This window comes from Vipera berus, assembly GCF_964194415.1.
Source record: "Vipera berus genome assembly, chromosome: 1".
NCBI classification, from domain to species: Eukaryota; Metazoa; Chordata; class Lepidosauria; order Squamata; family Viperidae; genus Vipera; species Vipera berus.
In genome coordinates, this window is record NC_138202.1 from 346,167,432 (window position 1) to 346,182,578 (window position 15,147).

The following is a 15,147-nucleotide window of genomic DNA, read 5'->3' on the forward strand; positions in this document are numbered from 1 at the left end:
GTGTGGCATTAGGCCCCAGTTGGTAGGAGAACTGGGCCAGACAGAGCAGAGTGTTATCTATCACATCACGTTGTGTGAAACTGGTCCTTAGTTTGCAAATGTTTTGAGGGGTTAGGGAGGGGGGTGGGCTTATCGGCTCAGTTGGAAACTAGGGGGGTTCCACCAACCGTTTCTCAGACCAGGTCAGGGACTGATCGCGCCGTGGTAGGGGCTGGGCTGGGGGCTTACGGGGCCCCGGGGCGGGGTGTGGGTTTATCTATTCCCACGGCGGTTGGGAATGGCCGCAGGTGTAGGAACAGAGGGCCACATCAATACCCGGGGGTGCGTCCCCGCTGTCTTCAAGCGGTGATGCGCTCTGACCCTCTGATTTCAGCACGTGGTACCGGGAGCGAGGATGAGCAGCCACCTGAGCTCAGGCTCGTGTATTTCAATGCCAGGTCCGTAATGAATAAAGCACCTCTCATTTGCGATCTGATTGAGGAGGAGCATGCGGACCTGGCTTGCATTACGGAGACCTGGTAGGGCCCAGAGGGCGGGGTCCCCCTGGTCGATCTTAGCCCATCAGGTTTCCGGGTGCTGCACCAGCCTAGGGCTCAGGGTAGGGGCGGTGGAGTGGCAGTTGTTGTGAGGGAGACCTTATGTCCGCGGGAGGCCACCATAGTCCAGATAGCCGGGTGTGAGTCCCTCCTCCTGAGATGCGGTCCCAGAGCTCAATTGGGCTTGCTGCTGGTGTATATTTCACCTAGACACGTGGCAGCAGCCCTGCCTGAGCTTCCCCAAACTTATAGTTCTGGGTGACTTCAACCTACCATCCCTGGGGGGATCATCTGAGTTAGCTCGGGTGTTCATGGCTTCCATGATGGCCATGGACCTGAAGCAGGTTATTCTGGGCCCAACTCACGGGGGGTGTCACACGCTCGATCTGGTTTTTCTATCCGGACGGTGGTTAGATGATCTTGGGGGGGGTGGTTCTCCAATTAATTCACCCCTGTCACCCCTGTCATGGACCGATCATCATCTCCTGCGGATGGTCTTCCGTTTTGCCACTCCCTGTCGTGGGGTTGCTGAGCCAACAAGATGGTTCCGCCCTAGGCGCCTTATGGACCCTGAGCGGTTCCAAACGGCGCTTGGGCCCCCACCTGCCTTCTTTGCTCACAGCTCGGTCGATGCCCTGGTGGAAGCCTGGGAAAGGGCAGCCACAGAGGCACTCGACCAAGTTGTACCCATGCGGCCCTTGACCCGACGCAGATCCCAACGGGCCCCATGGTTCTCCATGGAGCTCCGCGAGATGAAGCGTCGGAGACGGGGCCTAGAGAGCTGTTGGAGGTCCAGCCGATCCGAATCCGACCGGTTACGACTAAGGTCGTTTACGAGAACTTATCTCGCAGCATTGAGGGTGGCTAGGTCTAACCACTTTGCCACCCTCATTGCGTCTGCAGATTGCGCCCAGCCGCCCTGTTTAGGGTAACTCGCTCTCTCCTTAATCAGGAGGTGAGGGAGGAACCCTTGCAGGGTCGAGCCGAGGAGTTTAGTCGATTTCTGTCGGACAAAATCGCTCGGATCCGGACCGGTTTGGACTCCGACTGGGCAGAGTCTGACGAAGAGGATACGGGCGGTCTTGTCGATTTAATCTGGGAAGAGTTCGATCCTGTGACCCCTGAAGAAGTGGACAAGATCATGGGGAAGCTGAGCTCCACCACGTGTTTGTTGGACCCGTGCCCCTCCTGGCTGACTTATGCAGCCCGGGACGGGATACGAGGCTGGCTCCAGGCAGTGATTACTGCTTCGTTGAGTCAGGGTAGTTTTCCTGCCGCCTTGAAGGAGGCGGTGGTGAGACCCCTCCTCAAGAAGCCTGCCTTGGACCCAGCAATTTTAAACAACTATCGTCCGGTCTCCAACCTTCGCTTTTTGGCGAAGGTTGTTGAGAGCGTGGTAGCGCATCAGCTCCCATTGTTCTTGGAGGAAGCTGACTACCTAGACCCGTACCAATCGGGTTTCAGGCCCGGGTACAGCACGGAGACGGCATTGGTCGCGCTGGTGAATGATCTCTGGCGGGCTCGGGACAGGGGTTGTTCCTCTGTCCTAGTCCTTTTAGACCTCTCAGCGGCTTTTGATACCATCGACCATGGTATCCTGCTGTGACGTCTCAGGGGGTTAGGAGTGGGAGGCACAGTTCTCCAGTGGTTCTCCTCTTACCTCCTGGGACGTTCGCAGTCGGTGTTAGCAGGGGGGCAGAGATCGACCCTGAGACCTCTCATTTGTGGAGTTCCTCAGGGATCGGTTCTCTCGCCTCTCCTGTTCAACATCTATATGAAGCCGCTGGGTGAGATCATTCGTGGTTTTGGAGTTGGGTATCACCAATATGCTGATGATACCCAGCTTTTTATTTCGACCCCAAACCACCCCAGTGATGCCCTCGACGTGATGTCCCGTTGCCTGGAGGCGGTCCGGGTCTGGATGGGGAGGAACAGGCTTCGACTCAACCCTGACAAGACTGAGTGGCTGTTCATGCCGGCATCCCGGGAAATTCCGATTATTCCATCATTGGCCATGGGGGGTGAGCTATTACCCCCCGTAGATAGGGCCCGCAACTTGGGGGTCCTTCTAGACTCACAGCTCTCTTTGGAAGAGCATATTGGAGCTGTGACTAGGGGGGCCTTTGCCCAGGTTCGCCTGGTGCGCCAGTTGCGGCCCTATCTAGACCGGGATGCCTTGCGCACAGTCACTCATGCGCTCGTGACCTCTCGTCTAGACTACTGTAATGCTCTCTACATGGGGCTGCCCTTGAGGTCCACCCGGAGACTCCAGCTGGTGCAGAATGCAGCCGCGCGAGTCGTCTTGGGAGTTTCCCGACACTCCCATGTTACACCTTTGCTCCGCGAGCTGCATTGGCTACCGGTTGCTCTCCGGGTGAGGTTCAAGGTGTTAGTTATGACTTACAAAGCCCTTCATGGCATGGGTCCGGATTACCTACGGCAACACCTGCGACCGGCGTCAACTTCCCTCCGTCCAGTGCGCTCCCACAGAGAGGGCCTCCTCAGGGTGCCGCCGATCAAAGAATGCCGATTGGTGACCCCCAGGGGGAGAGCATTCTCTGTGGGCGCGCCAGACCTCTGGAACCGCTTACCGGTTGAGCTCCGGACGGCCCCCGACCTTCGCTCCTTCCGGCGCGATCTTAAAACATTCTTTTTCGAACAAGCTGGCCTGGTCTGACGGGATGGGGTTGGGTTTTTAAAATTAGTTTTTAACTTAATATGTATTGATTTTATGGGCATGATGTTTAATGGTTTTTTAATTTTTGTACTTGATTTTTATTGTGTATTGCCCTGTTCACCGCCCTGAGTCCTTCGGGAGAAGGGCGGTATAGAAATCAAATTATTAAATTAAATTAAATTAAACTACTTACAGGCAAGCATCTGCATGAATTTTTGATTGGTTTTTTTCTTAACGATTACATAACCTAAAAGCATACGGTCTTTGGGGGAGTGATCCTTGCCATCACTGTTTCTGTACAGTGGACAAACTATACACACTCCTGCTTTTGGCACTTTCCTTTAACAAGCACTTTTTATAGGAATGATGAAATTAAGAAAAATAGATATTTCAGTATTAAATTCTTGCGGTTTACGATCTGACACGGGAGGTTTGAAGACAGACATGTTTGTTCTCACCTTTTCCAAACCTGCTTAAGTGTTCTTCAAAGCTGAACAAGAACAACATCAGGGGTGGCAAAAGACTAACTCCTTCCTCGTAATACCTTCCTTTCAGGTGAGGCTTTGGGCATCAAATACCCAGTCCAAGTGCCATATAAGCGTATCAAAAGCAATCCAGGTTCAGTGATCATTGAAGGGTTGCCACCAGGAATCCCATTCCGGAAACCTTGCACCTTCGGGTCTCAGAATTTGGAGAGGATTTTAGCCGTGGCGGACAAGATCAAATTCACAGTTACAAGGTATTTCTCCTTAGGAATATGCATCAGGTTGCAGCAGTGGGTATCTGTAGGGGTGTTAGTCTGCTTTCTCACCTATGTTTAAGTCTTTCGTCTGAAGTAGATACTTCAAGGATTTCTCCAAATATCATTTTTATTTGTCTAATATTTTAACCTACCGTATCTTCCAAAAGAACTTTTCCCAAAGTGGAGGGTAGTCAAATCTTACATTTGAATAGACAACTAGGTCTCTCCATTCCTCCAGATAATTTATTTTTTAAAAAGATTGTGATATTATCATGGAGAATACAATAAGTATGGCATGTAGATTTTGGAATAAAATATGATTTTCAGTCTCATTGTCTCTTGAGAGATGTTGTCTTAAAGTCAAGATAGCCTTCCTTTTGGATAAATGCACCTTTTGGACAAATATGGACTTCACCTCAATAGACTATGCATGCAAGGGAAACATTTTTTCCCTGAATTTATATCATTTGCATAATTGTAGACATTATGCAGTGATGTGTCATTTACCTAAATACGCTATTACACACATCACATAAATGATGAGAATAATTTGTATTGTTTGCCTGCTGACATTTACCATGATTGATGTACTGTCTCATTTAATAGATGAAAAAAAATGGACACCCCTCCACTCAGTTAGTCTGTTACATGGAAGCTTTGCTTCTGATAGTTAAAAATGTAAACTAAAAACAGTTAAACACTGAAGTCATCAGTTAAAAAATCAATTGATAAAACCTTAAAATGGCCACCTAAAAATATCAGAAAGTTGAATTTATTTGATGAATGCCTTGCAGTAAAAGCATTGGAATCAATGAAGCCTGGGAATAATATAACAACAATATGCAAAAAGACAGCCCAATACCATCCAATGTCTTTCTTTGGTGAGAGAGTCTTATTTTTGGTCTGCCAGCTCACTAGATTAGTATGAAATGGCATTCAATAGGGGAAAGTATGTTAGTAGTATGAAAGTATGAAAGTATGTATGATCTCAGCAGCCATCTGGTGGTTGCATTTATACAATTCACTTAATCTGGTTATTTATTTATTTATTTATTTTATTTAATTTCTATACCGCCATTCTCCCGAAGGACTCAGGGCGGTGTACAGGGCAATAAATAAAATAAAAAATACTATATACAAAAGTTAAAAAAAATTAAAGACCAGGCCGGCTTGTTCAAATAAGTATGTTTTTAGGTCACGTCGGAAGGAGCGAAGGTCGGGAGCCATCCGGAGCTCAACCGGTAAACGGTTCCAAAGGTCTGGCGCGCCCACAGAGAACGCCCTCCCCCTGGGGGTCGCCAGTCGACACTCTTTGACCGACGGCACCCTAAGGAGGCCCTCTCTGTGGGAGCGCACTGGACTAAATTTACCCTTTGAGTTTGCACAGTACAATGAACTATAAGCAAGCAGGATAGGTTTATGCTATCTGTACAACCAGCTAAGACTTACAAGTACAAATCTAGATGCTAACAAAACTTTGGACATTGTAAAATGTGCTTGCTTGATTTGTAATTGGCCTGGTTAAATGTGGTATGTAAAACCAAAACAGCTGAGAAATGCATCAGTGTGTAGGGTTGCAGAAGTCAGACTGATTAGTTAAACCACGGGTATCAAACTCGCCACGTCACGTGACGTGTCACGACATATCACGACTCTTTTTGCATTCCCGGCAATGGGGTGGGCGCGGCTTCAGTATGATGAAACCGGTTTGCAGGCCGGCAGTTTGACACCCCTGAGTTAAACTTTCCTGATCCTCAGTGACTTTCTGGGCTCTTGGTTCATAGACATTGGATATCTCAATTGGATCTTCTTCCTACAAAATTCTTAATGATTTACATAGGTTTTGAATTTTGGTATGTTCAAACATTTTCTAAAGCCTTAATATGGTTTTCTTACTTTGGGCTTGGCTTCCAGCTTCTTTGGCTTGAAAATCCTGACCTGTGACTTAGCATTATGTGTGAATCTGGACATGGTGGATTACATAAAAGCCATATATAAAAGTGGCTTAGGGTGAGATATTAGCTGATTTGTACAATCCCATGCTTAGATGAAGTATAACCAGTTTCTTTCCTGCTGCTTGTTATCCTAGATGCTATTTTACTGAAAATATTGCTGTTTGAATTTTACACCTGCTATCATACCTTATATCCTGTGTTATGAAATTATGAGTTCTCCCTTGGTAATCTGCATGAAAGAAAATTAGATTTAGCATAGAGGGGGGAATTCTATCCAAAATTGACACCTCAGGGTAAAACAAAGGCAAAACAATACTGAGACAGCTTGATGGTAGCAAAATATCTCTAAAAATCTTTCTGAAAGGAAAGCATTATCTTAACAGAATAACAGAGTTGGAGGGGACCTTGGAGGTCTTCTAGTCCAACCCCCTGCTCAAGCAGGAGAGCCTATACCATTGCAGACAAATGCTTGTCCAATCTCTTGTTGAAAACCTCCAGTGATGGAGCATCCACAACTTCCGAAGGCAAGATACTGTATCTTACACGCAACCTTCACTTATCTTGATAAATCAGCTCAGGCGATGGAGGTTATGTATATAGGCTTAATAAGGAAAGGTGAGTTGTGTCAAAGATATCATGTTGAACAAAATGATGCCAAGTCATCATGGCTTCTAACATGCCTATAACAGGGTCCCTCTGTTTTATTGAGGGATACAGTATACCTTATTGCAGGGGTGTCAGACTGCCGGCCCACGGGCCGATTGCATCACGTGGAAGACGTACCCACCCAAGCTCGCCTGGAAATAAAAGATACACTTGCTTCTTTTTCCTCTCCTTCTCTGCCTTCACAACCAACTCTTGACTGAACAAAAAGCTCACACTCTTTATGGTCTGAATTGGTTTGCTTGCAGTTTCAGACTTTTCTTAAAAGAAATCTTAGGTTGGGATCTTTAGGTTGATTCCCTCTGCCATAAAGGAGGTGCCTGCTCTGCCTGCGTTTCTCAATTATTTCTTATCAGCTACAACCAGATCCTCTTTTTTATGTGTCAATCTTTCTTGGGGGGTGGGGGTGGGGGTGTCCACAATCTTTTTAGATCCTAATATTTGCCGCAAAGGCCAGTTTAAAGCCTACTTCTGTTTCATAGTCAACAGTATGTTTTTTTTTCTTTTCAGGCCTTTTCAAGGACTCATTCCTAAACCTGGTAAGTGCTTAAAGTCCTAACAGTAAAATGCTAAGTGTGTTTTGCCATCCTTTTGTGATTTAATTTAACAGGGCGGTTTATGGAAGAAATGCTGTTTCACTTTTATAGGTCTCTTTGTATCCTAGGGCTACTTATCACTGTATTGTATATCATTAATCCCTAATGATAAAAGAGTTACCAGAATTGGTTCGTGGTGGGTTTCATTAAGATAGATAGCTGTGTCCCCCTGGACTGGTTGTGCTGTCATATAGCAGGACAAAATTGCCGGTCTAGAATCAGAGAGCAAGGGATAAAAATTAATGCAACTGCCACCCTATTTCTTCTTTAAACACATTCAGTTGTTTAATTATTACACATTTCCATGGCGGTTCTGTTGCTTCATGGATTTTGTTCATTTTAAGGCTACATGCTGAATGACCTGATATGCCTAGGGCAGGGGTAGGCAACCTTGGCTCTTTTATGACTCATGGACTTCAACTCCCAGAATTCCTGAGCCAGCATAAAAGAGTCATAAAAGAGCCGAGGTTGCCTACCCCTGCCCTAGGGTGATCAGACATGCTGATGTTACTCCCTCCAAACCAGGATATAGCACGATAGCCCTAACTTTGATACAGATAGTCCTCAACTCACAACAGTTCATTTTTAGTGACCAAAGTTACGAGAGCACTGAAAAAGGTGACTTACGACCGTTTTTCACACTTACGACCATTGCAGCACCCCGATGGTCATGTGATCAAAATTCAGAAAATTGGCAACTGACTCACATTTTTGAGGGTTGCTGTGTCCCAGGGTCAGGTGATCACTTTTTGCAACCTTCTGACAAGCAAAGTCAATGGGGAAGCCAGATTCACTTAGCAGTCGTGTTACTAACTTAACAACTGCAGAGATTCACTTAACAACTGTGACAAAAAAAAAGGTCATAAACGGGGCAAAACTCACTTAACAAATGTCCCATTTAGCAATTTTGGGCTCAGCTGCGGTCGTTCTTTGTAATGAAGCAGCTTATTGGGATTCTTAAAGAATGCTGTAAAGAAGGGGTGGGGAACTACGGCCCTTTTATGACTTGTGGACTTCAACTCCCAGAATTCCTGAGCCAGTCAGGCTCAGGAATTCTGGGAGTTGAAGTCCACATGTCATAAAAGGGCCGTAGTTCCCCACCTCTGCTGTAAAGTAAAAGCTCTTTAAGTAAGGAAACTCTTTGTCTGGCTCACAGAGCTTTGCAGGAAGTTCAGGCAGTGACCTTCCTCTTCCATTTGTAGCTCCCTGTGGTTACTGCTGCCCTGGCATAGCAGAAGAAAAGCGTATTATGAATTTAAAAAGGAAATAGTTCCACAGTGGTCACGTCATATGATAATGTTAAACCGTAATGGGGTTGGTTATTTTGGGAGCTAGCGTGATGCGAACTGAGACATCGGCTCTGTGATGTGCAGATCGGACTCTTGGTTTATGCAAAAAATCCTCATATATATGAAGGATGAAGCAAGCCTAAAGAGCTTTTGTAACAATAGATTTCCATGAGAAAGTCGTAGCTCTGCTTCCCTTCCCCCTCCCCTTTCCCTCAACTTCCCTTCCCCCTTCCCTTTCTCTTTCCCCTTCCCCTTCCCTTTCTCTTCCCTTTCCCTTTCTCTTTCTTTCTCTTTCCCTTTCCTCTTTCCTTTCCCTTCTCTTTCTCTTTTCCCTTTCTCTTTCCCTTCCCCTTCCCCTTTTCCCTCCAAATTCCCTTCCCCCTTCCCTTTCTCTTTCCCCTTCCCCTTCCCTTTCTCTTCCCTTTCCCTTTCTCTTTCCCTTTCTCTTTCTTTCTCTTTCCCTTTCCTCTTTCCTTTCCCTTCTCTTTCCCTTCCCCCTCCCCCTTCCCTCTAACTTCCCTTTCCCCTTCCCTTTCTCTTTCCCCTTCCCTTTCTCTTCCCCTTCCCTTTCTCTTTCTTTCTTTCCCTTTCCTTTTTCCTTTCCCTTCTCTTTCCCTTCCCCCTCCCCCTTCCCTCTAACTTCCCTTTCCCCTTCCCTTTCTCTTTCCCCTTCCCTTTCTCTTCCCCTTCCCTTTCTCTTTCTTTCTTTCCCTTTCCTTTTTCCTTTCCCTTCTCTTTCCCTTCCCCCTCCCCCTTCCCTCTAACTTACCTTTCCCCTTCCCTTTCTCTTTCCCCTTCCTTTTCCCTTTCTCTTTCCCTTTCTTTCTTTCTCTTTCCCTTTCCCTTCCCCCTCCCCTTTCTCTTTCCCTTTCCCCTTCCCTTTCTCTTCCCCTTCCCTTTCTCTTTCTTTCTCTTTCCCTTTCCTCTTTCCTTTCCCTTCTCTTTCCCTTCCCCCTCCCCCTTCCCTCTAACTTCCCTTTCCCCTTCCCTTTCTCTTTCCCCTTCCCTTTCTCTTCCCCTTCCCTTTCTCTTTCTTTCTTTCCCTTTCCTTTTTCCTTTCCCTTCTCTTTCCCCTTTCCTTTCCCTTTCTCTTTCCCTTCCCTTTCCCTTTCCCCTTCCCTTTCTCTTCCCCTTCCCTTTCTCTTCCTTTCCCTTTCTCTTTCTTTCTCTTTCCCTTTCCTCTTTCCTTTCTCTTCCCTTTCCCTTTCTCTTTCTTTCTTTCCCTTTCCTTTTTCCTTTCCCTTCTCTTTCCCTTCCCCTCCCCCTTCCCTCTAACTTACCTTTCCCCTTCCCTTTCTCTTTCCCCTTCCTTTCCTCTTCCTTTCCCCTTTCTTTTCCCCTTCCCTTTCACTTCCCTATCCCTTTCTCTTTCTTTCTCTTTCCCTTTCCTCTTTCCTTTCTCTTCCCTTTCCCTTTCTCTTTCTTTCTTTCCCTTTCCTTTTTCCTTTCCCATTCTCTTTCCCCTTCCCCCTCCCCCTTCCCTCTAACTTACCTTTCCCCTTCCCTTTCTCTTTCCCCTTCCTTTCCTCTTCCTTTCCCCTTTCTCTTCCCCTTCCCTTTCTCTTCCCTTTCCCTTTCTCTTTCTTTCTCTTTCCCTTTCCTCTTTCCTTTCTCTTCCCTTTCCCTTTCTCTTTCTTTCTTTCCCTTTCCTTTTTCCTTTCCCTTTCCTCCCGTCCCCTCCCCCTTCCCTCTAACTTACCTTTCCCCTTCCCTTTCTCTTTCCCCTTCCTTTCCTCTTCCTTTCCCCTTTCTCTTCCCCTTCCCTTTCTCTTCCCTTTCCCTTCTCTTCTTCTTTCTTTCCCTTTCCTCTTTCCTTCTCTCTTCCCTTTCCCTTTCTCTTTCTTTCTTTCCCTTTCCTTTTTCCTTTCCCTTCTCTTTCCCTTCCCCCTCCCCCTTCCCTCTAACTTACCTTTCCCCTTCCCTTTCTCTTTCCCCTTCCTTTCCTCTTCCTTTCCCCTTTCTCTTCCCCTTCCCTTTCTCTTCCCTTTCCCTTTCTCTTTCTTCTCTTTCCCTTTCCTCTTTCCTTTCTCTTCCCTTTCTCCTTTCTCTTTCTTTCCCTTTCCTTTTTCCTTTCCCTTCTCTTTCCCTTCCCCCCTCCCCCTTCCCCTAACTTACCTTCCCCTTCCCTTTCTCTTTCCCTTCCTTTCTCTTCCTTTCCCTTTCTCTTCCCCTTCCCTTTCTCTTTCCCTTTCCCTTTCTCTTTCCTTTCTCCTTTCCCTTCCTTCTCTTTCTCTCCCTTCCCCCTCCCCCTTCCCTCTAACTTACCTTTCCCCTTCCCTTTCTCTTTCCCCTTCCTTTCCTCTTCCTTTCCCCTTTCTCTTCCCCTTCCCTTTCTCTTCCCTTTTCCCTTTCTCTTTCTTTCTCTTTCCCTTTCCTCTTTCCTTTCTCTTCCCTTTCCCTTTCTCTTTCTTTCTTTCCCTTTCCTTTTTCCTTTCCCTTCTCTTTCCCTTCCCCCTCCCCCTTCCCTCTAACTTACCTTTCCCCTTCCCTTTCTCTTTCCCCTTCCTTTCCTCTTCCTTTCCCCTTTCTCTTCCCCTTCCCTTTCTCTTCCCTTTCCCTTTCTCTTTCTTTCTCTTTCCCTTTCCTCTTTCCTTTCTCTTCCCTTTCCCTTTCTCTTTCTTTCTTTCCCTTTCCTTTTTCCTTTCCCTTCTCTTTCCCTTCCCCCTCCCCCTTCCCTCTAACTTACCTTTCCCCTTCCTTTCCTCTTTCCTCCCTTTCTCTTCCCTTTCCCCTTTTTCTCTTCCCTTTCCCTTTTTCTTTCCCTTTTTCCTCTTCCTTTCCCCTTTCTTTTCCCCTTCCCTTTCTCTTCCCTTTCCCTTTTTCTTTCTCTTCCCTTTCCTTTTTCTTTCCCTTTCTTTCTCTTTCCCCTTCCTTTCCCCTTTCTCTTCCCTTCCCTTTCTCCTTTCCCTTTCCCTTTTTCTTTCTCTTTCTCTTTCCCTTTCTCTTTCTTTCTCTTTCCCTTCCTTCTCTTCCCCTTCCCTTTCTCTTTCCCTTCCTTCTCTTTCCCCTTCCCTTTCTCTTTCCCCTTCCTTTTCCCTTTCTCTTTCCCTTTCTTTCTTTCTCTTTCCCTTTCCCTTTCCCCCTCCCCTTTCTCTTTCCCCTTCCCCTTCCCTTTCTCTTCCCTTTCCCTTTCTCTTTCCCTTTCTCTTTCTTTCTCTTTCCCTTTCCTCTTTCCTTTCCCTTCTCTTTCTCTTTTCCCTTTCTCTTTCCCTTCCCCCTCCCCCCTTCCCTCTAACTTCCCTTTCTCTTTCCCCTTCCCTTTCTCTTCCCCTTCCCTTTCTTTTTCTTTCTTTCCCTTTCCTTTTTCCTTTCCCTTCTCTTTCCCCTTTCCTTTCCCTTTCTCTTTCCCTTCCCTTTCCCTTTCCCCTTCCCTTTCCTCTTCCCCTTCCCTTTCTCTTCCCTTTCCCTTTCTCTTTCTTTCTCTTTCCCTTTCCTCTTTCCTTTCTCTTCCCTTTCCCCTTTCTCTTTCTTTCTTTCCCTTTCCTTTTTCCTTTCCCTTCTCTTTCCCTTCCCCCTCCCCCTTCCCTCTAACTTACCTTTCCCCTTCCCTTTCTCTTCCCCTTCCTTTCCTCTTCCTTTCCCCTTTCTTTTCCCCTTCCCTTTCTCTTCCCTTCCCTTTTTCTTTCTCTTCCCTTTCCCTTTTTCTTTCCCTTTCTTTCTCTTTCCCCTTCCTTTCCCCTTTCTCTTCCCTTTCCCTTTCTCTTTTTCCCTTTCCCTTTTTCTTTCTCTTTCTCTTTCCCTTTCTCTTTCTTTCTCTTTCCCTTCCTTCTCTTTCCCCCTTCCCTTTCTCTTTCCCTTCCTTCTCTTTCCCCTTCCCTTTCTCTTTCCCCTTCCTTTTCCCTTTCTCTTTCCCTTTCTTTCTTTCTCTTTCCCTTTCCCTTCCCCCTCCCCTTTCTCTTTCCCCTTTCCCCTTCCCTTTCTCTTCCCTTTCTCTTTCTTTCTCTTTCCCTTTCCTCTTTCCTTTCCCTTCTCTTTCCCTTCCCCCTCCCCTTCCCTCTAACTTCCCTTTCCCCTTCCCTTTCTCTTTCCCCTTCCCTTTCTCTTCCCCTTCCCTTTCTCTTTCTTTCTTTCCCTTTCCTTTTTCCTTTCCCTTCTCTTTGCCTTCCCCCTCCCCTTCCCTCTAACTTCCCTTTCCCCTTCCCTTTCTCTTTCCCCTTCCCTTTCTCTTCCCCTTCCCTTTCTCTTTCTTTCTTTACCTTTCCCTTTTTCCTTTCCCTTCTCTTTCCCTTCCCCCTCCCCCTTCCCTCTAACTTACCTTTCCCCTTCCCTTTCTCTTTCCCCTTCCTTTCCTCTTCCTTTCCCCTTTCTCTTCCCTTCCCTTTCTCTTTCTTTCTTTCCCTTTCCTTTTTCCTTTCCCTTCTCTTTCCCTTCCCCCTCCCCCTTCCCTCTAACTTCCCTTTCCCCTTCCCTTTCTCTTTCCCCTTCCCTTTCTCTTCCCCTTCCCTTTCTCTTTCTTTCTTTCCCTTTCCTTTTTCCTTTCCCTTCTCTTTCCCTTCCCCCTCCCCCTTCCCTCTAACTTACCTTTCCCCTTCCCTTTCTCTTTCCCCTTCCTTTTTCCCTTTCTCTTTCCCTTTCTTTCTTTCTCTTTCCCTTTCCCTTCCCCCTCCCCTTTCTCTTTCCCTTTCCCCTTCCCTTTCTCTTCCCCTTCCCTTTCTCTTTCTTTCTCTTTCCCTTTCCTCTTTCCTTTCCCTTCTCGTTCCCTTCCCCCTCCCCCTTCCCTCTAACTTCCCTTTCCCCTTCCCTTTCTCTTTCCCCTTCCCTTTCTCTTCCCCTTCCCTTTCTCTTTCTTTCTTTCCCTTTCCTTTTTCCTTTCCCTTCTCTTTCCCCTTTCCTTTCCCTTTCTCTTTCCCTTCCCTTTCCCTTTCCCCTTCCCTTCCCCTTCCCTTTCTCTTCCCTTTCCCTTTCTCTTTCTTTCTCTTTCCCTTTCCTCTTTCCTTTCCCTTCTCTTTCCCTTCCCCCTCCCCCTTCCCTCTAACTTACCTTTCCCCTTCCCTTTCTCTTTCCCCTTCCCTTTCTCTTCCCCTTCCCTTTCTCTTTCTTTCTTTCCCTTTCCTTTTTCCTTTCCCTTCTCTTTCCCTTCCCCCTCCCCCTTCCCTCTAACTTCCCTTTCCCCTTCCCTTTCTCTTTCCCCTTCCCTTTCTCTTCCCCTTCCCTTTCTCTTTCTTTCTCTTTCCCTTTCCTCTTTCCTTTCCCTTCTCTTTCCCCTTTCCCCTTCCCTTTCTCTTTCCCTTCCCTTTCCCCTTCCCTTCCCCTTCCCTTTCTCTTCCCTTTCCCTTTCTCTTTCTTTCTCTTTCCCTTTCCTTTTTCCTTTCCCTTCTCTTTCCCCTTTCCTTTCCCTTTCTCTTTCCCTTCCCTTTCCCCTTCCCTTTCTCTTCCCCTTCCCTTTCTCTTCCCTTTCCCTTTCTCTTTCTTTCTCTTTCCCTTTCCTCTTTCCTTTCCCTTCTCTTTCCCCTTTCCTTTCCCTTTCCCCTTCCCTTTCTCTTCCCCTTCCCTTTCTCTTTCTTTCTTTCCCTTTCCTTTTTCCTTTCCCTTCTCTTTCCCTTCCCCCTCCCCCTTCCCTCTAACTTCCCTTTCCCCTTCCCTTTCTCTTCCCCTTCCCTTTCTCTTTCTTTCTCTTTCCCTTTCCTCTTTCCTTTCCCTTCTCTTTCCCCTTTCCTTTCCCTTTCTCTTTCCCTTCCCTTTCCCCTTCCCTTTCTCTTCCCCTTCCCTTTCTCTTCCCTTTCCCTTTCTCTTTCTTTCCTCTTTCCTTTCCCTTCTCTTTCCCCTTTCCTTTCCCTTTCTCTTTCCCTTCCCTTTCCCTTTTTCCTTCCTTTTCTTTTTTTTCTCTTTCTCTTTCCATTTCCCTTTCCCTTTCCTTCCCTTGCCATTCACTTCTTTCTTTCCTTTCTTCTTTCAATATATTTTTTGCCAAAAAAAATATTACTCAAATTAGGAATGTTCCAAAGTCATGTGTCAAATGAGTAGAGAAGTGTTTAGAGGAAAATGGGTATCAGTTTGAACAATTAATGTCATTTCTATAATAAAGTATCTACAGGGCTTAACTCTGTCTACAGAGACCTGACTTTGGATACATGCTGTGTACGCTTTCCAGAGCTTTAGTGGGAAAAAGGGTGAGATATAAATCCAACTTTAAAAAATGGGCTCTTTGTCAGAGAGACACCTCTTGCTTGATCAAAAGAATATATTTTCCGGCACCGAGGAAAAATGGATAAGGGAGATTGCCATTGTAATCTTCCAACCCTTTGCTCAACAGTTATTTTTTTTGGGGGGGGGGAGGGAGGGGGGAATGAAAAACTTTTTTAAAATTTTTGCAACAAAAAGTAGAATTAAAAAATGACACCGTTGAACTTTAGCAGAAAATTTGCCCAACGGATTTCAATGGAAACTTCGATGGGAAGAAGGGGAAGAAATAGGAAATGGGATCAGGCAGGTGCATCCAGGGGAGGTTAAAAAAGAGTCAAGAGAGTGGCCATGCCCATAGAGTCAAGGCTCTTTTTTCCCTGAGTGTCAGATGACTTTTTGATCCCTTCCCACAGAGGCCCCAGGGATTAGTGGTGATGACAGAACCTTCCAGCATGAGCTCCTAAGCGGATTAAAACACCTCAGGATAATGCTGGTGCCATACCCAATTGAATTATGCTGCTGTTGCTGCCACCAAGTCAACAGTGTCACTGATTTAAAAATGGCTT

General features: G+C 46.5%; 1 protein-coding gene across 3 annotated transcripts in view; it reads left to right on the forward strand.

Annotated features, from left to right (window-relative positions):
* GTF2IRD1 (GTF2I repeat domain containing 1) overlaps window positions 1–15,147 on the forward strand; it is a 167,714-nt gene that overhangs the window by 125,285 nt on the left and 27,282 nt on the right. For all 3 annotated transcript variants that reach the window (XM_081324876.1, XM_081324877.1, XM_081324878.1), the window contains exons 20-21: window positions 3,769–3,952; window positions 7,084–7,112. In XM_081324876.1, coding sequence (XP_081181002.1) covers window positions 3,769–3,952; window positions 7,084–7,112 — 213 coding nt within the window. The remainder of the gene's footprint in view (window positions 1–3,768; window positions 3,953–7,083; window positions 7,113–15,147) is intronic.